This window comes from Vicugna pacos, chromosome 7 (assembly GCF_048564905.1).
Source record: "Vicugna pacos chromosome 7, VicPac4, whole genome shotgun sequence".
Lineage (NCBI taxonomy): Eukaryota > Metazoa > Chordata > Mammalia > Artiodactyla > Camelidae > Vicugna > Vicugna pacos.
The window spans coordinates 17376746-17403843 of record NC_132993.1 but is presented as its reverse complement, the minus strand read 5'-3'; the positions used below and the strand labels follow the sequence as shown (position 1 = coordinate 17403843).

Genomic DNA, 27098 nt, shown 5'->3' with positions numbered 1-27098 from the left:
GCCAGCCTTAGAACCCAAGACTTTAATTTCCGTGCCAAGGCTCTTTGTACTTCCTCAGTGGTTCTCAGCCTTGGTTACACATAAGAATCATCTTAAGGAATTAAAACAAAACCTCCTATGCCAGGCCTGCCCCAGGTGATTCTGCTGTGCAGTGATAGCTCTGAGCCCCTGGCCTGTACTACACGGCCTTCCCAGGAGCTGTGTGGACATCAGATGCATCGTCTCTTTAAGCTGTTACAGAGTCAGCTGACACTTTGTGATGACAGTGGTGTGGGGGGGCCTCTCTCTTCTTTCCAGTTAAGTCTCAGACAGAATCTTCACTCTTACTGTGACAATTTTCCCTCTCCGGTTGTGAGTTTGAATGCATCACACATACTTTCTCTGGCTTTCTCTCTGCTGGTATGTGAGACCAGTGAGGCTGGACCAACCCTTTTCTTTTCTCAGCCTAATATAATTACAACCCAAGACTGTCAATAAAACTGTCTTCTCATTTAACAGGGGGCTTTGTCCAGATTTCAGGATTGAGAGAGAGGCTTTTGTAATTTTTGCTGCATCCTTTGTGCTCTAAAACTCTCCAGTGATTCCATGGTGTTTTGAATGGTTACTCCCAGTTTTTTAAGTAGGTTTGTCTGTAAAAATGAGGACAGTCTCTTCTCGAGTTTGCTCACTATTAACTAGGGACTACATGGTGGCTTCTTGCTTGGCCAGGTTAGTGCTGCTCAGGGCCTGGCACTGGCCTGGCCACACTAGCCAGCATGCTCCCTGGCACACATCCTCCCCAGCCTAAGACAGAGGTTGAGGTTAAGCACTGAGAAACTCTTAGCGATGGGACAAAGTTATTTTCTGCCTGTTGAGTTGAATAAAAAAAATAAAATAAAATCGGAGCCTAGGTTTTGTTCATAGTTACCTTTCTAAAATTTTATTCTCTCCGTGTTTTGAGAAAGTATGAAAACTGATCCATCCTCACAGATATTTCAGAAGCCATGGACTTACATCTCTGAACCCGGAAGAATCTGAGAGGACTGAAGGACCACTCCTACTTTTTTCAGATGAATTGTGGTAACATAGCTGATTTGGGACTATTTTTGAGGTTGTAGACGGATAAGCCGGGGTGGTAAACTTGGAGTTTTGGCAATGGGAATCAGCCTAGGACACAGTTTCAGTTTGCAATATAAGTTTCTAGACCTGTTTCTGACACTTTATTGGCCACCTGTTCTCCTTAGGCTGCGGTTACATTTCCATATGTTATTTAGCCCTTTGAAGACACAGGGACATTCCAGTAGGTTTAATGTTGGGTTTTTACCCGTGAGTCAAGAACTAAAGGCGAAAAATCATTTGCAGTTTGTTTTGGCAGCTTATGATTCCATTTTTAAGTGAGTCTGGCCAAGTCAACTAAATATTTCATCATTTTTTTTAATATCAGATGCATTTTGGCTCTGCATGATTATGTTCTAGAAGATACATCATTTTCTAAAACATATTGAGGCATGAAAAGACAGTTTTGATCCTTTTCTGCTACACATTGTTGTAGGAAGTCAGGGACATGTGCTTGCCTTTACCTTACTAGGATATATAGATCTTACAGATGAGAAAGGAAGACTGGTTTACTCTCCGCGCTTTCCCCAGAGTCCACCAGGACCCCCCTCTCTTCTCTTACATTATTATTTCTTGTTGTAAGAATAAGGCATAATCATTACAGAAAACTTGGGAAATTCAGAAAAACAGAAGAAGGAAAGGTAACTTTTCATGCTCCCAGCACCTAGAAATAATTGTTGTTGGATTTTAGTGGGTTTTCTTCTCCAAATTTTTGCTTCATTAAAAATCACAAAATTGTCATCATATTGGGAATGCAAAAATCAATGCACTTATCTATATAAGTCATTTTATTCAGTTTATAAAAGTAGTTACCTGTGCATTGTAGACATATTTAGAAAATAGAGAACTTATAAAGTAGAAAATTTGAAAATCATCCAGACTCCTATGTCCCAGGGATAAATTTTAACTTTCACTTTTATATATATATATATATATATATTTTAAGCGTAGTTGAGTTCATATCCTAATTATTTTTAAGCATACCTATTTAAGCATAGTCACAAGATGTAGATGAGAGAAGAGTTAATATTAAAAAAGCTAATGATTTAGGTCATTCAGTATGAGTGTCAAAATGGTGAAAAATTATTTCTCAAGTTTCTTGGTTAAAAGAATGGCTAATATGTTACTCTATGTAACTTCCCTTCTAGAGAGAGAAGTATACTTAATATTGGTTATACTTAATAAAGTATACTTGGAATATTGTCACAAATGTGTTTAAAATAGTTGAGCTACCATAGGAAGTGGTAGAAAGACTAACACTGTTACTGTTTTGTGTCTAACTAAAATATTTTGATTGTGGATCAAAATAAGTGGTTGTAGGTGAGGGGCAGAAGGAAGGCATAGGTCCAGGAGGTGTTCTCTGGTTGTGCTTTGCCCTTGAACTGCACAATGGGCCCTTTGGGTTATTAACGTTGGGGTTAGGAAAAACCCACCAGTCCTTTCATATCATGACTTCCTTTTGCTTTCATTCCTGATTTCTACTCATCTCTGATGTTCTAAAGTATGTCTTAAAACTGTCCCACCATAATGAGTAAAACTGTGTACCATAAAAAGATATGTTCAAGTCCAAACCTCCAGGACCAGTAAATGGAACCTTATTTGGAAAGAGGCTCTTTGTAGACATTATCAGGTTAAGATGAGGTCATACTGTACTGGGGTGGGCGCAGACTAATCTAAAGACTAGTGTTCTTGCAGAAAGGGGAAAAAGGCACCCAGGGAGAATACCAAGTGACGATGGAGGCAGAGTTGAAAGTGCCCATCTACGGGCAACCACCAGAAACAGGAAGGATCCTCCCCTAGAACTTCCAGAAAGAGCATGGCCTGCCAGCATCTTACTTTCAGACTTCTAGCCTCTAGAAGTGTGAGAGAATAATTACTTGTTTTAAGCCACCCTGTTTGGGTAATTTGTTACCATAGCCCTAAGAAACTAATACACTCCCAAGAACACTGGTTCTTAATTTTCTTAACTCCGGTATGTATTCTGAACTTTCTTAAATGTGAGAATTTTAGGGGGGGGGCATACGTTTTGCCCTTGAAAAGCTGTAGACATTGTTCCATATAGTGTCTTCTCTGTCATATAGTGTCGCAGAAAGTATAAAGCTGTCTTGATTTTTGTTCTTTTTGTAAGTTCTTAATTCTGCCTATTTTTTTTTTCCCATTTGCCTCACAAATGAGATCTGCCTAGGGAAGGATCATTTCAATCATTTCATTGCTTTCCCTTCCTACCCCCTCAAATGTGGTGAACTGTTGTTTTACTCATGGTGTTTTTTTTCCCCCAAAGCAAGAAAATACACTTCAGAGTGTGTGTGTGTGTGTGTATATATACGTATGTTTTTTTAAGTTGTTTCTATAATTCTTGGATTGAATTATTGTTCTTAAGTCTTTATATCTTATCTGTTCTCAACCTTTTCAGTCTTTGCGGTTTTCCCATTAATATGTGGAAGTACTTCTCAAATTTGCTTTTTGTACCTCTGGTTTTACATGATAGGATATCAACAACTAACTTAGTGCTTTTTTATTACAGCTTTCTCTTCTGTCATAACGTTTCCTTTCATTTTCTTTGTACTTTTTCTTACGTTTCCCTTGTCCATTTTTATCTTATCCTGGTGTCTTTTCAAGCTTTTTTCTCTTTAAAGAGTTCTACTATTACAAGAGGCCATGTGTTCTTATATGCTATTCAAGATGCCAGGATTTATTGAAACTTTGTTGTTTCTTGAAGTTTAGCTCTTCCTCACTTTTTCTGTTTACTTTTTCCTGTTTCCTCATTCTCAAATGAGAGAAAGCCCATCTAGACATGATGTTTACTGACTGTTCCAGTGTGAAGACTGCCTCTTCATGTATGATTTACACATTTGGGTGCTAATGAAATCATTTTCTGAGTTTTAACTGCTGGAAATTGAATTCACGTGTGTGTCTGCCAGCTCAGTTCCTAGGTTTCATGTAATGCAGATCTACTTCCTGGAGACGGAATCTTCATCCTCCATTACTACCTGACTCCCTGGTCCACAGACAATAGGTGGCGTATGAAAATAAACATAAATGCATCTTCCATGATTATTTTTGTCTTTATCTATAGTCTTTTACACAAAGAGATTCTTTGTCAGAGCTCCATGACCAGCCCTCTCCTACCTTCTAGAAAATTGTTTAACTTGAAGGGCTGTTTCTGATGGATGCAGGTTAAGAAGTGTTTGTACGGGGGTGGTAAGCAGGAGGGCTAGCTGCCCCTCAGGTCAGCATCTTTGTGATAGTGAATGGTTGCTCAGTTCTGTCTGGTTTGGAGAGTGCAGACAGTGGGGGGGTGGAAAAGGCTTTGTGTCTCTTTCCAGGTGATCAGACTCACTTTCCTTCCATTGATGCAGCAGTTACCGTTAAGTTTAAATCCAAAAGGCATAGATTTTAACCTCTATTCCATACACTTTGTAGTTAGTGGAAATTCTTTAAAGATTCTGGTAGTAGTGTGTGGATCTGTAGTTTTGCTGTTGAATTGTTTTTTGTCTTCTTTTGCTCTCATAGGTGTTTCAGTGAGTATGCGGGAGAGATCGTGTGGGGGTACTACTAGCCAAATATCACTTGTACATTTTAACTTGCAAATCTGATGTTGGTTTGTCATTTCGACTTAGGGATTTCCTATTGACTTAAAACTTAGGGCAAGATCATTTTAAAATCTTACTTTCTTTAGCTTTAAATGGGATTTTAAATGTATATTTTTAACATAGATTAATATAAATTCAGGTAATTTACTAATATTCTATTTATTGGTATAAGATAACATTTTTTCTTGTGTTCTTGACCAGATGTATTTTTCTTTTATTTATTTGATAGACTCAAAGCATTTAAAAATTTTCTTTTTTCCTATGTGTGTATTTTACTCTTTTTTATCCCCAAGCATATTTTATTTAAAAACTTCGAGTCACACGGACAATAGTAAACAAACTTACGGTTACCAGGGGGAAAGGGGGTGGGAAGGGATAAACTGGGAGTTTGAGATTTGCAAATATTAACTACTATGTATAAAATAGATATACAAGTTTCTTCTGTATAGCACAGGGAACTATATTCAATATCTTGTAGTAACCTATAATGAAAAAGAATATGAAAATGAATATATGTATGTATATGTATGACTGAAACATGCTGTACACCAGAAACTGACACATTATAAACTGACTGTACTTCAGTAAAAAAAAAAAAAAGATAACGATAACAAAACTAGTTAAATAGAAATTTAAAAATATTTCAGAAATAAGATCAGATATATTGGAATTCTAAGTGTGAAATGGTGAAATTTAAAACAAACAAACAAAAAACACCTTGAGTCAGAGGAAGAGTTAAGGGATTCACTTTTGGATTTGAGGTGGTAGCTGCCTGTCTGAACTGCCATGCTAGGGACGGAATGTGAAACGGACCCCCAGTTCTGACCTTTGTTCAGTAAGGTCTCCAACATGCTGCTGGCTTCCAGTGCATTGATTGTGTAGGCCTGCTCAGCCCATAGCTCACTGATGTGGTGAGAAGAGGTCAGTGATTGTGAGTTGAGAAGATACAGCTGTCTACCAGGATGATTCCAGAGAGACCTATTGCCTTGGTTTTACTGAAAAAAAAATTTTTTTTTTTAAATTGTGGTACAAACATCTAACATAAAATTTACCATCTTAACCATTTTTCAGTGTACAATTCAGTTGGTTGTGCTAAGTATATTCACTTTGTTGTGGTGCTTTTAAACATTTTTCTCCATTGAGAAGAGGTGAAGGTCTGATATTTAGTCTGATGCACTGTGACTTGTTGAACAACCCAGCTTTTTGCATGGAAGGTGACTGAGAAACAACTGAAGACAAAATAAAATAAAATTAAGAAGAAAAGCAGAGAAGGGGGAAGAGGGATAAAACTTAAATTAGAAATGGTTCCTTAGCAGCAGTATTAGTGAATATTTCATTTTCTTGATCTAAGACATTAAGAAGCATAAGGTCAGGGAAAAAAGTACCTTAAATGTGTAATCTGTTGTTAAAAAAAAAACTATTGCTAACTATTTTTAAGGATGTGATGTAATTATTTTAGATATGTTACAATGTGAGAAAATCTGTATCACAGAATCTAAGAAACAGAGAGAAGTGTTGTGCATGGTGATGAGAAGCACTAAATGTGTCTGAGGAGAAAGCTGGTGACCAAAGAGGCCAAGCGGTGCCGCAGCCCAGGCCCAGAGGAGGGTCAGGAGTGACCTTGACAGCCTTTACCACCACTGCCTTCTTCATACTCCACCCAGCCCTCAGCTCCTCGCACACCTCATGTGTCTAGAGAAGCTAATACTCATCAATTCTAAATAATAAGTTTTTGCTCCCTCCCTAGAGAAGTTATTTTTAAGTAGGTTGCTTTGATTCTCCACCATTATGGGTTGTTGACAGCAACTGACAGTCTAACAAATGTATACTGTGGAAACATGTTCTTATAATAATGATGGAGTAGCCAACAGAATGTTACATATGTGAGCTGCTAACCTTTGTGTTTACTCTGAGCAAATGGGCGATATGTGGACATTTTGAAATATATGTCTGTTTAAAATTCTGTCACGTGAGCTTAGTTGTTCCATTCTGCAGTCCATTTTCTGGTTTTTCTTTCCCATGTGAAAAAGTACCTTATAACAGCATCAGTCTCCTTTCCATTATGTAAACTCCATGGGTGTCCACCCTCTGCCAGTCTGTAAGTTTATCACGACATATATACATGGAGTGGATTTGTTACCTTTTCTGGGAGGAGAATGAACCATAAATATGAACGGGCTTTAGGACTGCCTAACATAAATCACTAAGAAAAATCTGTAGTAGACTGTGAGAATATAAAAATCACTGAATTATAAATAATACAACAGGGTTTTAGAAATCATTTTATGTGAAAGTGGAAATATATTTTCTTCCTACAATAAGGCTTAGGGATTTTAATAACATTGGTTGACTGGATTTGATGTGGAAGATACTAGAAAGGTCCGCAGTAAAAAAAAAAATTCTGAATGATCGTTGATAGCATGGAGCACTGACGCTTGCTTGCTATTGGGAATTGCATTTGCTCTCTGTTGCTATCAAGGTGTTGTCAGAAGAAGTCTTTCCCTTTTCTCTTTACATTTGTTCTTAGAAAATCACGTGCAGATTTTTAGTCCTTTAAAATCGAAATTCTGTATTGAAAATTTCAAGTATTATATATTAATTAATTAAAAAGTTATTTATCTGAAATTAGTGATTAACATTTGAGGTATTTATTTATAATACATGAGAGAATCTCCTTAATTTTTCCCCATTGTATCTATTTTAGCAAAATTTTCTAAGGAAAGTTAATCATAAACATGTAAGTTATTGTATAAACATGTATTAAAGAGCATATTCTCTATACTATACTTGGTTAATGAGCTGTTTTAGTTAACAGGCTATATTTTGCTTTAGGAAGTTTTCTTTGTAATATATAACTTACACAGTTAAGAGTTAATCTTTAATATTAAATGTACAATTTTAATTTGATAGCAGGTTGATTTCTTTTCTATATAAAAAGTGTTTTATGTCATTGGAATTGAGCAATCTCTATAGGGAATGCGGGACATAAAGAAAAAGTATCAGATGGTGTTTATTCTTAGACTGCTTCCTAGTTGAAATCAAATTAATATTTTTAACAGCACTGACATTTCAAGACAATATATGATTAAGTTCTAAATTGTGTGGTTCAGGCTCCTTTTACATGTCAGTCTTAGAGAAAACTAGAGACAGGCTACTATTACTTTTTTACCCCTGTTCACACGTAACTGGACTTGAAAACATTCTAAACGTTCTAAATGTTCCGTTTCCAGTAGATTAGGAGATGTTTCCCTTAATTCATCTCTAAAAGGAAATTTCTTCTATCCTAAAACAACTCCTTGTTTTTATGTTTCGTATTACATTTTAAATTATTTCTCCAACTCTACCTTCATTCCTTAAGAGGGTTTGCTTTGGTTTGTTGTTAAACTGAAGGTTTTGAAATATCAACCTCCTTCCCTGCTAAGAATAGAACATATTTCTAAGGTGGCAGTATGTGATTATTATGTAACAGAATTATTATCTCGCCAACTTTCATCTCATCTATGACAAACTTTGGGAATATCTAGATTCATATCATTGGTTTTTAGTTACCATGGTTGACACATGAGAATAAATCATAATCTTTTATTTTCTAAAGTTGTTACCTGTAGAACCTTTTTATTATGGAGAGTTTTGGTTTTCTTTGAAAGCTGTTTCAGAGTTGATGAATTTGAAAATTCAAGTGATAGGTATATATATGTACACACTAACACTTATGGATAAGACTGAGTTGGTAATTGGATGAGAAAGTGCTGACTGCAGCTTTAAAACTCCATGTATAATATGCATATTTGGAATTCTATGGATTTATGGGTTTTAACTTCCTGCTATTTTGACCTAAAAGTTGAATCATCTATGGTCTTGGCGATGTTTCAAGCTGCAACAGTAACAGAATTCCATGAAACATAAGCAGTGCAGCTATTGCCCTGTCCGTCAGGTCCCAAATCATAACCTATGTTGTTTATTAATCTGAGAATTATTTATTATAATAGCTCCATTCTCTGAGGACATAAATTATAAGAAATTATGTGAGTAGTCTGTTTCCTTCCATGCTGTGCTAAACCTGAATGTCATCTGTTGCTGTGCTGGGTTCTGTATTCAGTCTAGGTGTCTTCTGCCTTTATCTGTGGAAGCTCTTAGTTCATGGGAAATAACATGGTTTTCAATTGAAAGTAAATGCAAGGGAAATGAAAGTGCCTGCATCTCAGCCTGTGCATGATCATTAACAATTCTTACTTATGCTTGCAAGTTACTGTAACTGAATCCTAGAATCACCGTATTCATATGGGTCACCGGAAGGGTCCACATGTGGCTAGAAAATGTTTAAATAATGGCTTCATGAGTCCAGAAGAAAGAATAGCTGTACCAAGGCCAACAAAATAGGCATTAATTATTATATCTTCACCAAGTGGAAGCGCATCACTCTCAGGGATGATAATGCTGTTGTTGCCTTTAGGGAGCTCACCACCGTAATTTCCATTCATGTGATCATGTAGTTGCACACCTTCAGGAGGAAGAGGAACTTTAGACGGCGTTTCTCTGGTACATTGGGTGATAATAGCAAGCTAGATTCTATTCTGTCGACTTTAGTGTCTCTTGTATGAGAAAACTTGGGAGATATCATGAATTGAGCCCCTTAAGCTGCTCTGGATGGTGCAGATAATCACCTTGCACTTGATGGCAGATGTGCCTACTCCTGTTCTCGGAGGTTACTATTGGGCTGCTACCAGTACAGAATCAGGTATGCCCATGGTTGAAGGACATGATAGGTGATTTGGAGATAGGGGTCACTCCACAGAGCAGCTAGGTGACAAATGAAGGTATGTACATTAGTGCCTCATGCATAGAAGGCACTCGTAAATACTGTTTAATAAAGGAATTAACAGCAACAAACCAGAGAATATGGAGAACAAAGATGAGTCAAGTCATGGCTGGAATCTCTGCTCTAGTGGTACTTCTTTGAGTGTATACCTCCGTGTCATGTTTGTTACATTTTAAAGGTTAATTTTATTTGCAGAATTATTTGTGTAAGCCAACAGAGAAACTAAATGCTGTATTTGAAAGGAATAAAGACCATTGAGCAATGCTGAGAGCTCCTTCAGGGCATAAACTGTCTCACGCATCTGTTGGTGTGATGTCCAGTATGGGGCCTCGCACTCATAAATGTTTGTCGACTGAATAGAAATATCAGGGAAAAGTTGATATTTGTGCTGGGCCTTGCAAGGTGGTTGAGTTGGATGTAGTGGAGGGAAGTGAGATGGGTTTTCAAACTAGTAGGACTCCACGAATAAAGGCACAGATATTGGAATGAGCTTATTTGATTTTGTGACACTGAAGAGGTCAGTCTGATTAGAGACTGTGTTAGATATTGTGGTGGTAATGGTTGTAAGAGGTTGTTCTAAAGGCCAATTCCTAGGAATTTTGTGTTCTGTCTCTGTTGTTGCCCTGTCCCGGTGGTCTTGTTGGATAAACCTACTTTAGGAGAACAGGATACTAATGAGGCTAGGCTCATGGTTTTCATCTGCATAAAAACTATTAATTCAGTTGATACTGACTGATGTGCACCCACGCGCATGCACACACACATTCGGTAAGCTCAGTGTATGCTTCTCTGGGGAAATATAAAGGAGAATGAGACATTTCTATGGAAAAATTCTCACAGGCCGATCTCGTAACTCCTGATCCAGAGCCTTGCTGTGTGCTACTGACAAAGGGGCCCCAACAGGAAGCAAGTGTGGTAGCTCAGCATGCCCCCTTCCGGCAGCTTGAGCTCACCGTATTGAGTTGGAGTCGTTTTCCCAAGTCCCATCAACAATTGGTGGATTGCATCAAATGTAAAACTCTGAAACTATCCTCTGGAAGAGGGAGCCCCTTCTAGTTTATTTATTTTTCCATCTTTTAAATTGAAATATAGTTGATTTACAGTGTTGTATTAGTTTCTGGTGTACAGCATAAAGATTCAGTTATACATATATATAAACACATACACATACTCTTTTTCATTACAGGTTACTACAAACCACTGAATATAGTTCCCTGTACAGTGGGACCTTGTTGTTGATCTGTCCTGTGTGTGGTAGTTTGTATCTGCCAGTCCCAAACTAGAGCCCCTTCTAGTTTAAAGTTGGTGTATCTCATTGTTGTACCAGCCCTTGAGAAGCAACTGCAGATGCTGCTAAAAGGACCTCATAATTTAACAGAGGCATTTCCCGAAAATATCCCTTTACAAATTCTTCCCTGCTTCCTCTTTTATTTTTCCACCTAAAATTGGCTAATCAGTATATTGTATTACATTTTCACTTAGGGATTTGAAAACTCACGAGCTCTGGTTTGTTCTTCAAAGAAATCGAATCCTGATAGGAACGATTACTGGAAGTAATTCTAACAGCAGTGATAACTGTCGTTCTGGTAGTAACACTAAGACCCCCTGCTTTTCTTTTAAAGTGTGTTACAGGTACTTTGCGTGGAGCAGACACTGAACTTTTCTCAGATGTTCAGAAGGGAGAATTAGAAGCTTAATCAGAGACAAAAGTAGGAAAACAGAATTGCAGAAGGGATTTTTTTCCTTCCCTAAATGTGTACCTAAAGAATAATTATTTTGACTGGCTAGGTATTACAGTACAAATAATTTACAGGTTTGCATTCTGCAGCTGTTTTGTCTACTGCACTACATGGCTATTTACCTTAGTCACGATGGTCCTTGGTGGATGTGGTACCAGCTCCTCGTAATCTGGAGAATCTGAGATTGAGGATTAAAGCTGGAATAAGGACCTGACTCTGGGGCCTGGGACCTGTCATTTATCCCTTTGTGCAATACAAGCCCTCACAAATTTTCTGAAGTGCACTCCAAAGACATGGTTTTGCTTTCAACTCTGATGACACTATAATTGATCAAATATATTCTTTCCAAGAATCATAAATCCTTTTTGGAGTTTGAGGCAATGTCACGTTCATTTGTCAACATGTCACTCCAGGGACACAGGTGCAGCAAATTTATGGAGGAAGCACCTTGCGTTTCTCCTGAGCCACATAAATATGAAGCAGGCTTGATTGAAAACGGGTGGCTTGAGATTACTCGTCAGATGGAGAGCAATTAAGACCTCTCTTTAGAAGGCATTACACCGTGATTCTCAGGTTTTTGTGCAGCGCAGGCAGGGACCAGGTTTAAGGGGACACCAGAGGAATTTTTGGAGACCTACAGATGTTGTCTCAGAAAAGAATACCAAGGCATTTCTTCTCTGGTAGAGTGAATATTGTGCATTTTTAGTCAAGTGCATGATTAACTTTGACATTTGAAAATAGAACTTCACATAAAAATAGGCATGTACTTCTGCATGTTTAATTAAGATGTTTAGTTCCTGTCAGGGCTGATAGTTCTTTTTCCAACCCCCCCCCACCCCCCGCCGTGAAGGGCAATATATTCTCAACTTGTGAAGTTTCAGGAAACCTGTACTTAACCTTTAATCGTCCTTCCATTTACATGGAAATCTGATTAACAACTTTTAAAGTTCATGAGCTCCTGGTAAATGCAATTAAGACCTTTTTGGAAGTTTGTTATTAAGAGCTGGCATTTACAGAAGACTAGGGCCTGGCTACTGTGGTTGTCTTCTCCAGAGCAGAGTGTCTTCAACAATTAGCAGAGAACATGAGGTACATGAATCGTACTGTTTTGCTTCTGAGTGAACATGGTTGGTATTTAAATAGCATGCCGTGTTTTTCTTTCCTGTGACTTGCTTTATGGTATGAGTTTGTTACTGAGTGGTAACAGGACCAAGGATAAATTAGGTAGAGCTGTAGCAATTTTCATAACTAGGATGGCTAGGCTCCGTTTCCCCTACACTCATGTTCTGAAGTCATGTTTGCAAACATTCACTCTCAGGTTGTAAAGAGTCAGGTGAATCATCCTATTGCATTGCATTTTTTTTTTTTGAAGTGTCGATGACTTACAGTATTAGTTTCAGGTGTCCAACATAGTACTTTGATATTTTTATAGATTATATTACATAAAGTTATTATAAATAAGTCAGTTTCTTGTAAATGCAAGAGTTGATTAAGTATAGAAATGAGTGGTGCTAAAGTGCTCGTTCAGTGTTAAAGGATTTTAGTTAAGGTATTCTAGTGTGGCATGGCATGAATTTGTGGTAATGTAGGCAAGTATTAGACAAAGTGCCTTCTCATCAAGTTGTGTTGGGAATTTAAGAGATAAGAACAGGAAAAGTTAAATATATAGCAGAATATGATTAATTGCCAAATCTAGGTAATCAGTTGTGGATCCTGTGGGAATTTAAAGAAGCTGACTTAAGATAGATTGGTGGTCAGAGAAGGTTTTGTGTATGTGCTAGGAGCTGGCCCTTTAAGGAAGGCTAGACTTTAGGCGTGTGGGAAGATAACTCTGGATAGGTTTAATATGCATGTATTCCTACAGTGAGTACCCTACTGAATTTACTGTTTACACAATTTGTACAGAAGGGTGTAAGATGTGATTAGATAGACGGAAAGCAGATTCTGAAGAGTCTTAGATGAATTCAGTTGAAATCTTCTCTGTGGACTCCTTAAAGAAGGGAACCACTTTACTGTCTCTTCAGCTGGTGCTTTGTATTCTCAGTATCTCCAAATCTCGTTATCTTCCAGTCTTAAGAATATTCCCCTTAGATCCTAATGGGAGTGTACTTAACACAGTTCCGGGCATTCAGTAGGTATAAAATAAATGTTAATCGAATCTGAATCTGCACTTGTTTTTCCTAAATATTCCATTTTGAATGAACTATAAGCAAACATTGTTTTTTTTTTTTTAAAAAAAAGATGTGTCAATGTTCACAGATTACAGATAACCAATATGAAGGAGTCTTTGTAACTGAACCGCTAATTGAAAATTCTAGATCGTAGCCACTTAATTGAATAAACTGTCTCCAGAGAGCAATTTGGGTCTTTTCCAAGATGCATTAACTCTTTCAGGTCATTAGGGTAGCACTTATCTCATTGGAGCAGAAATTTAATAAATGGTATTCCTGTGATGTGAGTAAATTAATGTACCTCAAGAAGCCTGAAGTTTCACCATGGGTGTTACAGTCCTACTCCTAGGAGCTCATCTGTGAATGTAAAACATCAATAAGTAGCTGCCCTTTGGAGCATCTTACTTTCAATTTAGGCCGCCTACTAGGGAGCATCTACTCTGTTCAAGACACTGTGTTAACAGAGATACAAAGAAAAGGCATGGCTTGAATTAAGAGGCAGGAGAGAAGGCAAATAACTACAAGATAAAATCTTTGAGAGATACAAACTGCTGTGTGGGTTTCAGTGAGAGTGAGGTACCATAGTTATCAGTGAAAATAGATGGTAACCTCCCAGAAGGTAGGGCTCGTGGCTGTTGACACAATGTGCTCATTCATGTTTATTTCTCAGTATATGTGTATATATAAATATACTGTATATATACTGTAGATATACTGTATATATATATATATAAATATAAATAAGAGCAAATATATGTATATATGTACACACACATAATGGTGAAATATCAACTAGATTAATCAGAAGCACTTTTATTTTTATTTATTTTTTTTGCAATTCTCACATAAGTGCTTTTTTCCCCCTGTGAGATATGAATTATTAATGTCTGGTGTTAATCTAAAATGAATATGGTAAAGATATGAAAACCAGAAAAACCAGCATCTTTTGGAGATAGCTCAGTGACTGTCTGAAGGTCTCAATTTGTGTGTTAGCCTTCTGATGGGATATTGACCTTCAGGTAGTAAAGAGGGTAAGGAAAGTCTCTTCTACCCACCAGCACGTGTTACACATGTGCATCTATTGTGAAGACAGAGGCAGCTAGTTATCATAAGACTAAAGATAAGTGACAGAAAAGACCACTGAAAAAAGAACTTTCACAAGAAGGTAGAGGTAACACCTCCATGAGAAGATAAAACTTCAAAGGTATAACACTGACCTCTGCTTCCTCAAGCCTGAGGTTGGCATCTTCCCTGGTCATGTGGGCTCTGGTTAGTAACATCTGAATGGAGCACTTGTAATTTGTTAAAATCAGTCAAGTTATACTAAAGGCACTTTTTTGATCTTAGCCTCCCATACTTGATAAATGGTAGAGGTAGTTACAAGCAGGGAGGAAAAAGGATAAACTCAAACATGACAAAAACCCTGAGAACCTATTTATGAAACAGGAAATTATTTAACCAGATGGTAATTATGTAAAAACAACTTAATAGGAAATAAGCCTCTAGGAGGGGTTGTGGAAGGTGCTGAATAACAGTGAGGAGATGGAGGTTTATTTTGCTGGCAAGGAGGAAGGCATTGAAGGATTTGAGCAGAAGAATGATGACCTTGAACTCTGCATTAGTGAGCTTAGCGGGTTATGGGAAGGATGGTCACAAGAGGTGTAAGGCAGATGACCAGTTGGGAGACTGTTATACTAAGCTGTGCAATGGACTATGAGGATCAGATTTAAATGGATAAGGAATGAAAATATTTAGAAGAGGAAATGGACATGAGATGTGCAGTATACTATAGAATTTGGCAGTTGATTTGGGGAACAAGACTGAAAAGAATCAGAACTAACTACAGATTTTAATCCTGGGAGGTCAGAAAACCAAACCAGTGGTATTAACAGAGAGAAATTAAGGGGACTTTTCCTTCTTCCTTCTTTCCCTTCCTCCCTCCTTTTAATTTGTTTGTTTTCTTTTTTCAGTGGAAGTACTGGGGATTAGACCTAGGACCTCACGCATGCTAAGCATACACTCTGCCACTGAGCTATACCCCCTCCTCCTCCTCCCTCCTTTGGAAGAGAGGTGATAATAAAGAGTTTGCTTGGTCAGGCTGTTTGTTGACCCCATGCCTCACTACTCTCTTAATGTCTATTTTCAGTTCCTTCCTGGGATAAGTAACTCTCGCAGGCAAATGACAGTACATCTCTGGAGCTTGAGAGAAAGTATGATGGTGGAGGGAGATCTGGGAATCACCTGAAATGTAGGTAAAACTAAAATGGAAGTGAACAAAAGCAAGAGTAAGAATACTGAACATTCAAATAATTAAGAAGAAAAATGTGGTCATCAGACTCACTGAAATGGAAGGAAACATTCCAAAAGTTTGGAGAATGAATATTAGCAGAAGCCTGCATTTAGTAATTGAGGTCTTTACTGCAGAGAGAAGAGGGGGAGGGAAGAAGGAGGAGAAGATGACAGCAGTGACAAGATGGTGAGGATACAGAGAGAATTTTATTTATCTATTTAATAAGAATTATAAAGTGCTTGCTATGCTCCAGGTAATATTCTAAGTGATTTACAGCATTAACTCATTTAATCCTGATGATAGGTAATATTATTACTCCTGTCTTATCAATGATGAGGAAGTCAAGGTTCTCAGGCACAGAGAGGTAATACCTTAGTTATTTGGTTCCTGTGATGCATTAAAAAAAAATCCAACAGATTGCTGAGCCTCATGCCCAGGGATGATAGTAGTCTGTTATGAGCCAAGCATTTTATTGTATTTTATTTTCAAGCATTTATATATGATATTTATTTTAATTTTTATATTCTATGAAGTAGATTCTATTATCCTTATTTCACAGATGAGAGAAATATGGTTTAGCAAGATTAAGTAATGTGCTGAGGTCACATGGCTAATATGTGATGGAACTGAAAACTCAGACTGTCTACATTTCTATGTTGCTCTCTCATTTGGCAGTTCTAAAGTGGGGCACGTTAATCTTTGTTTTAAAGTACTTCTCCAAGTGATTCCTATCCGTAGACTAGGCTTTCTAGAATTTTAGCACCAACAGAGAAACAAGAGGTGTATGTTTTTTTTTGGAGGAGATAAAACATTGTGGTCAGAGAGGAGAATTCAGAGTTGGAGACCTTGGATATAGAGTATTTCCAAAGGAGAAAGAATGTCAAAGAGTAATAGAGTAGAGGTCATTGGAATTGAGGAGACTGAGAAAGACTGTTAATGATAAAAGGAGTCATTAATATATTAGGATGAAACATATGAGTCTTAGAGTAAAACTGTGACGCCAGTAGCTGATGTTTTGTAACGGTGTAAGAAAACCATGGAGCTTGGTAGTCATCACTGATGAGAGAACAGGAGAGAGTGATACAAATATGTAGAAGAACCTTAAAATGTGTTTTTGGTGAAATGGGCAGAGACTATAATGAAGTTAGGAATGTGCCTTTGGGCATTGAGACCACTTCTGTGTCTTCCCCTAGCGTGGTCTCTTGTCTTGTGTTTTCTATGAGTGAGCTATAAATGACAAATCATGAAAACACTGGGATCAAAAACGCATGGAGGAAAAACTGACAAAATTGAAATAAGTGGAAAATTCAACAATTATAGTTGGAGATTTCAGTACTCTTTTTCATAGAACAACTGGACAGAAAACATATAATATTTGAACAACACTGTCAAGCACCTTGACTTAAAGTGACATATTGGTACACCCCACCCATTTTATCAGAATACAGATTATTTCATGTTCACATAGAGTATTCTTCATGATAGATCATACACTAGACTGTGGAGTAAAGCTTAATACATTTAAAAGGATTGGAATCACACAAAGTATGTTCCCCATCCATAACAGAATTAAATAAAAACAAGGGGAATATTGAAACTTCTGAAATAGTTGGAAATGAAACGACAAACTTCTAAATACATCATGGGTATAATAAGAAAGACCTAAGATCAGCAATCTAAGTTTCCATCTTAAGCTAGAAAAAGGAAAAAAAATCAAACTGAAAGCAGACAGATGGAAGAAATGATAAAGATTAAAGTGAAAAACCAATGAAATAGAAATCAGGAACAATACAAAAAAGTAATGAAACTGAAAGTTGGTTCTTTGAAAAGATCAAAAATTGATAAATAGCTAGACTGATAGAGAACCCCCGCCCCCAAAAAAGAGAAAATCAGGAATGAAAGAAGAGGCAACACTGTGGACCCTATAGAAGTTAAAAAGATTATAATGAATTATTATGAACTACTTTATGCCAACCAGTTAGACAGCTTCGATGAAGTGGCAAATTCCTAGTGAGACACAAAATACCAAAACTGGTTCAAGAAGACATAGAAAATCTGAATTGTCCTATAACAAATGTAAGCGTACGCTTTCAGGAAAAAGAGATGAGGAATCACTTTCCAGCACATCCTTTGAGGCCATTATTGCCCGGATCAAAAAACAAGATAGCACAGGAAAACTGTACAGCAATATCCTTCATGAACATAGATGCAAAAGTCTTAAACAAAATATTAGCAAATTGAATTTATCAATATAAACCGTGTTATATACCATAATTAAGTGGCATTTATCAAAGAAAATTAATGAATGTATAATATTCATAAAATAAAGAACAAACCTACATCATCATCTCAATAGACGTGGGAAAGCTCTTGACACCGATTTTGATGATTAAAAAAAATTAAACCAAAGCAAAAATCTTTAGCACACTAGAACTAGAAAGAAACTTTCTCAGTCTGATAAAAGGCTCTGTGAAAAACTTTCAGCTAACATCGTAAGGAAACTTTATTAGTGTTAGGAGTGTTCTAAAATGATTGTAGTGATAGTTGCACAACTGTATACATTTACTTAAAAATGGTTGAACTGTATGTTACAATAGGTGAATTTTATGGTATGTAAATTACGCATCAACAAAGCTGTTTTAAAAATATTATAGGATAAAACCAGATTACGAATATTCAGATATATGTCCTTCACGGTATCCTTCAGAGAGCTTAGAGACTTACACTTAACAATCCTAATGAAATTTAATTAATGTATAAATCAGAGAAATCTCATCAACATTATTTACCCTTTAACATTATGTGTTTGAGGGTACACATGAATATGAATATTCATAAGCTTCACAAGGGATTATATTCCAAACTAAATTTATTGTCCCCATCCAACCCGTTTTCCTGCCTTCCTAATCATTGTTCATGGAATCACAGTTTTTTAGTCCTTCACATATGCAATCTTTTACCCATTTAAAAATTTCTCCTCTTCTTTCCTTCATAGAATAACTGGTTAAATTTTGTTAAGTGTTTTCTCTGCATTGACTCACAAATGTGTCTAATTAATTGTACAATCTCATTACTTTATAGTTCACTGTTCACTAATTGTATAGTCTTATTACACTTTACTGTACACTAATTGTATGATCTCGTTACAATCACTACTTTAGTTTCACATCTCTTTTTTATCCTGAATGATCTTGGTAGGCTTTTCATTTTTGTCCCCTCTCTTTATCACATTTCCTTAATCATTCATTTTGCCCCCAATCTCATTGCCTTCCTATCTCTTATCGTATATGCTGGTACATTAATTTACCTAAAGTATATTAATAAACATTTTATTTCCCTAGTCAAAGCTTTTTACTGTCCCCTTATTTTGAATTTGACTTCAGTACCTGAGCCTGGTGTTAAAAGGCCCTGAGAAGCTTTCCATTTCCCGCCTTTCCAAACTTTCTTCTCAGATTTCATCTTTATGTTACTTAAAGTATTTGCTGTTATAAGGATACTTGGAATTTCCTCAGCATCGTTTCTTTATTCTGTTTTTTTTTTTTTTTTTTTAAGAATCTGTTTATGTCCTATAGTGCCATGATCCTGAAACTGGTTTTCATCATCCGAACTGGGAGCAGTTTTGGCCTTCTCGTAAATGCTCACAGTGGTTTCTTTGACCTGATGCTTCCCGCTTTCTCCCTTGTATTATAGTCATTCATGTGTGTCTCTCTTACTAGATAAGCACATTGAGGGAAGGACTGATTGACTGATTGGCTCTTAACTCACTTAAATTTTTTATTTATATATAGTAAAGTTCACTGGATATTAGGGGAGGATTTTTTTTGAGTCTTGTTTTTATGTCTAGGATTATACCATTCATATTTTATGTATTAAGTAAATACATGTTTAAAATAAATGAAAACTCTATTTTGAAAGTTATGTAAATCTGGGTTTTCTTTGTTAAGAAGTTCTTCTCTTGGAGTAGTGGGGGGAGCTAAGCGTGAGCTCTTTGAGAATTTGCCGATCAGGGATTTGATACAGGACCAACCAGGAAATACATGTGTACTCTTGGAATTTTTGAGTATGTTTTACTTTGAACACTAAGGGGTTATTCACAAGGCCATACTAATAGTGCTTTTAATCATGCAATTGCCATTGATTTTGAGTATAATTAAGCAGACAGCCATTCCGTGTTTGGATGACTGTTAATTTTCCTTTTGGTTTTCTTACTGCAGAATTTTTCAGTCCTTGTACAATGGGAAATGAGACTACTATATTCAAAGAATAACTTTTCCTGTTTTCTTCTCTGTCATTGATATTTCATCCATTAGCAGCCTTGTGGGGGAAATCTGATAGTTTTTGGTAATTTTAAATGGTGGTCCTGTTTAATATTTTCTGGAATCAAGGAGATAGTTTGAGGGTTATATTACCTTGATATGCTCCTCCTCTGCCTTTGAGAATTTCTTTTCTCAAATTTTGGACCTCTTGGTGCCCTTTGACCTCGGCCTTGTCTCCTTCAATCCCGTAAGACTGTAGTGGGTTCTTTCCTTCTCCATGGGAACTGGAAGGGGCTCTCGTGGAAAAAGGCAGAGGAACTTACCTAGTGTGCTTCCTTTCGTCTTTAAGGGATCATAGCCACCAGTTTCTGCCAGTTTGGTTCCTCTCCAGGGCCTTATTTTAAAGAAAAAATTTTAAAAGACTTACTACTTTTTATACTTCTTTCAGCTTTTATAATTATTATCAGTATTTAGGATTAGTCCAATGGAAGCAACTTTGCTGTTCCCAGAATGCAAACTCCTGGGCATCTGCATTTTAAAAGAGCAAATTATTGAAGATGACAGTATTTACTGTAGGCACATTCAAGATACTGCACAAGAAAGTTGAGCCTTAGTTCATACTGGGAGCTCAAGGTGATTTTTTTCATGGTAGTATTTCCTTCCATGAAGCAGTCTAATTCTCTGATTCATGGGGGTGAGGGTTAGGGGCACAAATTTGGTATGGCTTTTCTGTAAATCATTGAATAGTCATTACTAGTCAGGAGAACTAGTTTTCCAGTTGTGTAGACTGAAATCTGTGCAAACCACTGCTCCTGTTATGAAATACCAGTGTTCCACAAAAATAGTACTTGCGATATAAATGTCATTACTAGATGCAGATTAGTATATAGTTGTTTATTCATAGATACCTTTTTTTAAAATTGAGTTATAGTCAGTTTTCAATGTTGTGTCAATTTCTGGTGTACAGCACAATTTTTCAGTCATACATGAATATATGTATATTCATTTTCATATACTTTTTCACTGTGAGCTACTACAAGATCTTGAATGTATTTCTCTGTGCTATATAGTATAAACTTGTTCATCTATTCTGTATATACCTGTCAGTATCTAAAATCTTGAACTCCCTTACCATCCCCCTCCCGCCTGTATGCATAGGTACCTTAGTGAAGACTCATTCACGTTATCAGAAGGGAAAAATAAGGAAAATGTATTAAGGGCTATAAGGAAATATTTATAGAACCCAGGGGTAGAAAATCTAAGGCCTTATCAGTAACTAGATTTGAGACCTTTGCACTATGGAAAACTTAGATTGCAACCTTTGAATCTCTCTTCTGTGGGTCTCCTGTTCTTCTCTGGTCATCTGGTTAATTCTTTATTCTCTCTGTACAGATTGGTTTTTTTAGATTTTTTTCAGCCGCATGGTAAAAGGGGGTTGCCCCCAAGCTCTTACATCTTCTCACTTACATCGGCCAGTACAGACTGTATCCCACTAACACATTCCTGGGGAAAAGAATCTGACTGGCTAATTGGGAGCTGGCTGTTTCCTTGGTGACGTAGGCTCTGACTGAAAGGCTGGGATCCTAGTATGGTCATGTTTACCAGAATCCACTGTTTGGTTGGGAAACAGTCCTTAGATGAGGCAAGGATTTTGTTAGCTGGGAAGATACTAAAAAGGACCCAGCACATTAAGTATCTACAAGGATCTGGGTGTTTCAGGGAGCAACTAGTTGGATAAATGGAGAAGCTGAAGACAGGAGGTGTGTTAATTCTCAGCCTGTAAATCCCATATTTATTTTTAGAAAATTTTCCATGTATAATAACCACAAGTAACCACAGACAATATGTTAAATAAGGAGGCTTAAATGGTAAATGAGGGATTCATTCAGAATGATGTTACCCATGTTATAGCAAGTTATGAATCTCAAAATCTTGGCTCTGCTTTTTATATCATGAGATTTCTGACTAGCATCTTGGCAACTGCTAATCAATATTATAGCAGAAGAGATACCTGACCACCCCATTATATGTGCTCTTTTTAAAGTATTACATTTCTTTGCTTCTACCACAGAATCATCTAACATACTAGATACTCAAAAAATACAGTGAATCAGGATATCACTGGGATATGTAGATTTTCAGGTGCTTTTCAGCTATGTTTTCATGTTTCTTGTCTTTGGTTTTATAAATGAATGCCTTTCTTTCTTTTTTAATTTGTTTTTTGGGTAGGGGGAGGCAATTAGGTTTATTCTTTTTTTTTTTTTAATGAAAGTACTGGGAATTGAACCCAGGACTCCATATGTGCTAGGCATGCACTCGACTGCAATGAATACCTTTTAAGTTAAAACACAAATCAATTATGACCTTTAATTTTTTGAAGTCTTGATCCATCAGAAACAGCAATTCCAGGTCCTTTAAAAAAGAAAAGAAAAGAAAAGAAAAGAACATCTGAGATATGAAGGAATTTAGAGCCAGTAAGAACATGCGTGGGATTATCTTCTGAAGATTTTCTGTGGGCAGGATGTATTTAATATTAGATGTAATGCCCTTTGCCCCAGAATTCCAGTCTTGGGAGATTTACCCCAGGCGAAAGACAAACTGTATAGTGTATTTCTTTTCATAAAAATGGAAATCTGAACTCGTCCATGAGTGGTTAGGATAGTTATGAACAATTTGGAAAATGTGGTACATTATCCACAATGATGTAGACTCACTGAGAAATGATATGGTTATGTTTTAATACCAAGCATCTGATGTCAAGACTTTGTAGTCAAAGATTAAGCTCAATTCAAATACATTTCAGACGTCTTAGAAGTAGGGGCTTATTTGTTCTTTGAGATAGTAAAAAAAAATTGTACTTTTGCCAATTTGGCTGTCAACATAAAACTTTAGCTCTTTTAAAGCATAATTTTTTCAGCTGATGATAAACGTTATTAGGAAAAAGAGGCAAACACAATGAAAGAAACAAACATCACAAAGCCCGTGATTAAAATCACACCTATCCTTTTTGTTTTACTCATAGTATAGATGTTTGCACTGAGGGCTGTATTTTGGAGGTGCTCTGATTTACATATAACAACATATGCATCAAGACTTCTTATCACAGGCTTTTTAAGAAGTCAGCAATTCGCTGTATTTTTTGATGCACTGGTATGTTACATGGCTCCGTGGTAGAAATGAAGAAATACCGTGATTTAAGGAATAGAAAAATCCGTCATGTTTATAAATGGTCAGGTGTCTTTTCATTAAATAATAGCTAATTGTATCAGGCAATTTTGGATGAATATTTTATTGAGTGATGTGTAAAATGAGTACTTTGGGAGCTCAGAAAAGGGTTTGGGTGACCTAGAGTGGCCTGGGAAAGAGGTGATTGAAGAGGAAACACTGGAACTCTGAAGGGTTTGTTAGGAATTAAGAGAGAGGGTAATCTAAGGTAGGCATTCCAAAATGAGAGGGCCCAGGCATATTCAGAGGTAGGTTAGGTAGGTGATCTTGATTGGAGTGTTGGTTTCATGTTAGGGAGAATAAGGTGTGATTGGAAATGTATACTGGGGTCAGGTAGTTATAGGTGATAGGAGGAGCCTTATGATAGCAGCACCTGTGTTTTTAGGAATATCACTCTGTTGATGGTATTCCTACAGAAGGAGCAGTTCCTCCAGAAGGACAGGAAGTATAAAAGACGAGAGGCAGAAAACTAAATGAGAAAAACTGCATGAAGTGGTGGCTGTCAAAATGGACCGGAAGGGGTCACCTAATAGAGAGTTGAGAAGGGGGGTGATTCATGAGCTTGGGCACTAACTCTTTTGTGGATACAAAGGATAAGGAAATGTATTAAAGACGGTTTTGATGTTTTAAACCTGGAGATCAGTGAGAATAAGAAACTTTTTTAAATAAAAAACCCAGAAAGTTGACTGAAGGGATTACTGATTTTATGGGAAGATGATTTAGGTTTCAGAATTTAGGGTTGATTTTATCAGTGAAATATGTGAATAGGTCAAGCATGCAGTCATAGATGTGGGATTGGAGCTTGGGAGAGAAATGAGGAATAAGCCATGTCACGGTAAGGGAAATGATATACATGAAGGCTGCTTTTTGAAGTTTAGAATCTAAAGATAAAACAGAAATAAGATGATAGAATATAAGGCTCAAAGCAAGATTTTTGTTGAGAAGGTACATACATGTAGATAGAAAGGGAGAAGCTGGTGGATAAAGATAGACTAGTAATCCTGAGAGCTAATAATTAAGGGGACTTGATTGTGGGGGAAGGAGGGGAAGAACAGTGCTCTGAAGACAGCTGGGTTTAAAGGACGCTGGTTAGTTAGGCCTTGGTCGGTCAATGTTTTATTGTATGAGGACAGTCCTTAAATTCCAGGATAATAATTATCCCCAAAGGATTACTTGCTTTAGCGCATCTTCATGCTTTGGTAGAAACCTACGTCTGTCGTAATGGTGTAATAAGCAACCCTTGAGTAAAACCGGAGCATTTGTAGACATCTTTCTATGTTATGTAAATTTTAAGTTCTTTTCTGATTTACTGGCCTTTTATTTTCCTCCCTGGCCTTCTTTTGATCACAGATTCCTGCCAACTTTGTTAGTGTTGGTGCCAAACGTACAAAATAATTGAGTCCCTCACTGGAGTTGACTAAAGTGGAAACTCAATTCAGTATCCTCCTGACTCTTGTGCAGTTTGGGGGATGCGTTAGCAGAGATAGTATTTGTTTCACTGTATTACTTCATCAGCATGCGGAATAATACTCCAATGGCTGCATAAATAAATAAAAAAAATTGACCAGTCGCTTAACATGCTTTATGCTTTCCCAGTGAAATCTTTATTGAAAAGAACAGAAAATGAAATAAATAAAGTCCATTTACTGCCACCCGTAATCATTCTCATTGATAGTTTTTATACTTTTAGGGAGAGTAGAGTGTCATGGGAAAGAGAACAGACTTTGGCATCAGTTAAACCTGTGTTGAAATCCTGGCCTATTACTCTATAATTATAAGACCTTAGGCTAGTTCCCTCCCTCCCTTCCTCTTGCCTCCCTCCCTCCCCCTTCCTTCCCTCCTTCCTCTTTCAACTTTTAAAGGAGTACTTTAAGGTTCACAGAAAAATTGAGGGGAGGGAACAGAGATTTCTCATTAACTTCTGCCCCTGCATATGCATATAGACTAGTTTCTTAATCTCGTGAATTCTCCGTTTCTTCATCTCTAAATTACAGAAAGTGGCACTTAACTTCATAGATTTGAACATCGAGTGAAATCCTTTTTTTAAAATGTCTAATATTTGACAAGTACTCAGTAGTGTGTATGTGCTCATAATAGAGACATAATTGGCTTTAACACTTGGATCAATGTTGTATTCACAAATGCTTTAGAAATGTTTTTTGATAATGCTTAATATAATCCTCAGTCCTTTACTGAATGAATGATTATATACATATATGCAGAAATAGTAGTTAAAGGGGACTGTGAGTCTCTGCAAAGCTTTTACTTCAGTCATGAGTAGGATTGCTTGCCTACATGTACTCTATCTACCACTTCGTTATCTTGGAATTTTAAATGTGCTAAGTGATTCTAGAAATGAGTTGATATACTTCAGTCCTGGATTAGATGTTCTTAGGAACCACGGTGATTTCTGTTCCAGATCCACTCTTTTCTTTCACAGCAGTGGGAACCTTTTGCAACACTTGTCTGAGAAATAGTAGAACAGTTGATTCTAGCCCCGGCCCCAACCCCTGAGGCTCTAAAGTGGATTGATTTTTATAAGCAGGACCTGCTGGCAGTAGTGATCAAAGAAGCTGTTGCTTTTGTTGGTTTGAAGCTCTAACGATGAGTAGTGGCCCTGGAAATTATTTGCAGGTCAGGACTATGTAGTTGGCTGTGGCCTGTGCTTCTCTGGTTGATGGGTTTGTTAAAGTGCTGGCCTGCTGTGCTGGTAATCAGTCCACCAGGGCTCCCTTTGCAACTCCTGAGCCTCATTTCCTTATCTGTAATCTGGGAATTTACTTACCTGAGAAAACTTGGCTTTAGGTAACACATCTAAATGGATTAGCCCTTTTGTATATTAAGCCTTCAGTAAATATTAAGGCATTGTTGCGCATGCTGCTATAATTTGGAATAATGAGGGTTCAGTTATGACTAGAGGAGTATGTTGATTAACTCAGCACAGTGCCTGACACATAATAGACCCTTAATAAAAACTTTCCCTTTACCTCCTTGTGCAAATGCCCACAGTACCCTGTTCCCAGTTTTAGGAGTAGGCAGCAAATCGATGATTTTCTGGCTGTAATGAATTTTTCCTTAGACCTACAACTAGAAATAGGAATAGCTGGGTTAATATACTTCTGAATGTCAAGGAGGTTTTAGAATTAGGTCTTTGTGGTTTTGAAATTACTTTTTCTTAATTGCATATAATAAATGTGTATATTAAGCTGTTCATCTGATTGTACAGATGCTGTTGACCGAGTACTTGGATATGAAAAATACTCGTACGGCCTCTGAACCGTCAGCTCAACTGAGTTACGCCAGCACTGGACGAGAGTTTGCAGCCTTTTTTGCCAAGAAGAAACCTCAAAGGCCCAAAAATTCTCTTTTCAAGTAAGTATCTCCCTGCTGGTAAGAGAGGTGTCAAGATGTGTTACATCTAAGTAGAATAGTTTTCTACTTTATTGACAGCCATTATTTCACTCAGTTAAAGTTGATTTGCAATAATCTATGGGAAGTGAATATATACTCAATTCTATGTACTTTCGTTTTCTGTAAGGGAAGTGGGTATTTTGGAATACAGTTAGTGGACTACCTAGAACCGTTAATAAAAATTTCTGGAATTTATTTCTTGGGAGTTTTATATGAAATGAAATTCTCTTGTTTCTGGGGAATTTTATATGAAATGAAAGGAAATGCAATATTTCAGCCTTTGAAAAGGCCCCAAGCACCAAGAAACAATCTTTGTTAATAAAGTTATGCAAATCTCCCTAGCTACACAGTGTTGGGTTTTATTTGATTTAATAAAGGAACAATCTGGAAATTCTTTTTTTCTAATTACTGTCTTAGCTGACCTCACTTGGCTATGTATCCTAAGTGTTTGTATGTCACTTGGCAACAGCTAACAGTTGATATTATTATAAGCATTAAG

At 36.9% G+C, this 27098-nt stretch overlaps 1 protein-coding gene across 1 annotated transcript in view; it reads left to right on the top strand.

Moving 5' to 3' along the window:
* Positions 1-27098, top strand: part of EXOC4 (exocyst complex component 4) — a 685089-nt gene that overhangs the window by 154417 nt on the left and 503574 nt on the right. Inside the window, exon 8 of the mRNA XM_006216779.4 lies at positions 26415-26560. Within this exon, the coding sequence (XP_006216841.1) occupies positions 26415-26560 (146 nt within the window). The remainder of the gene's footprint in view (positions 1-26414; positions 26561-27098) is intronic.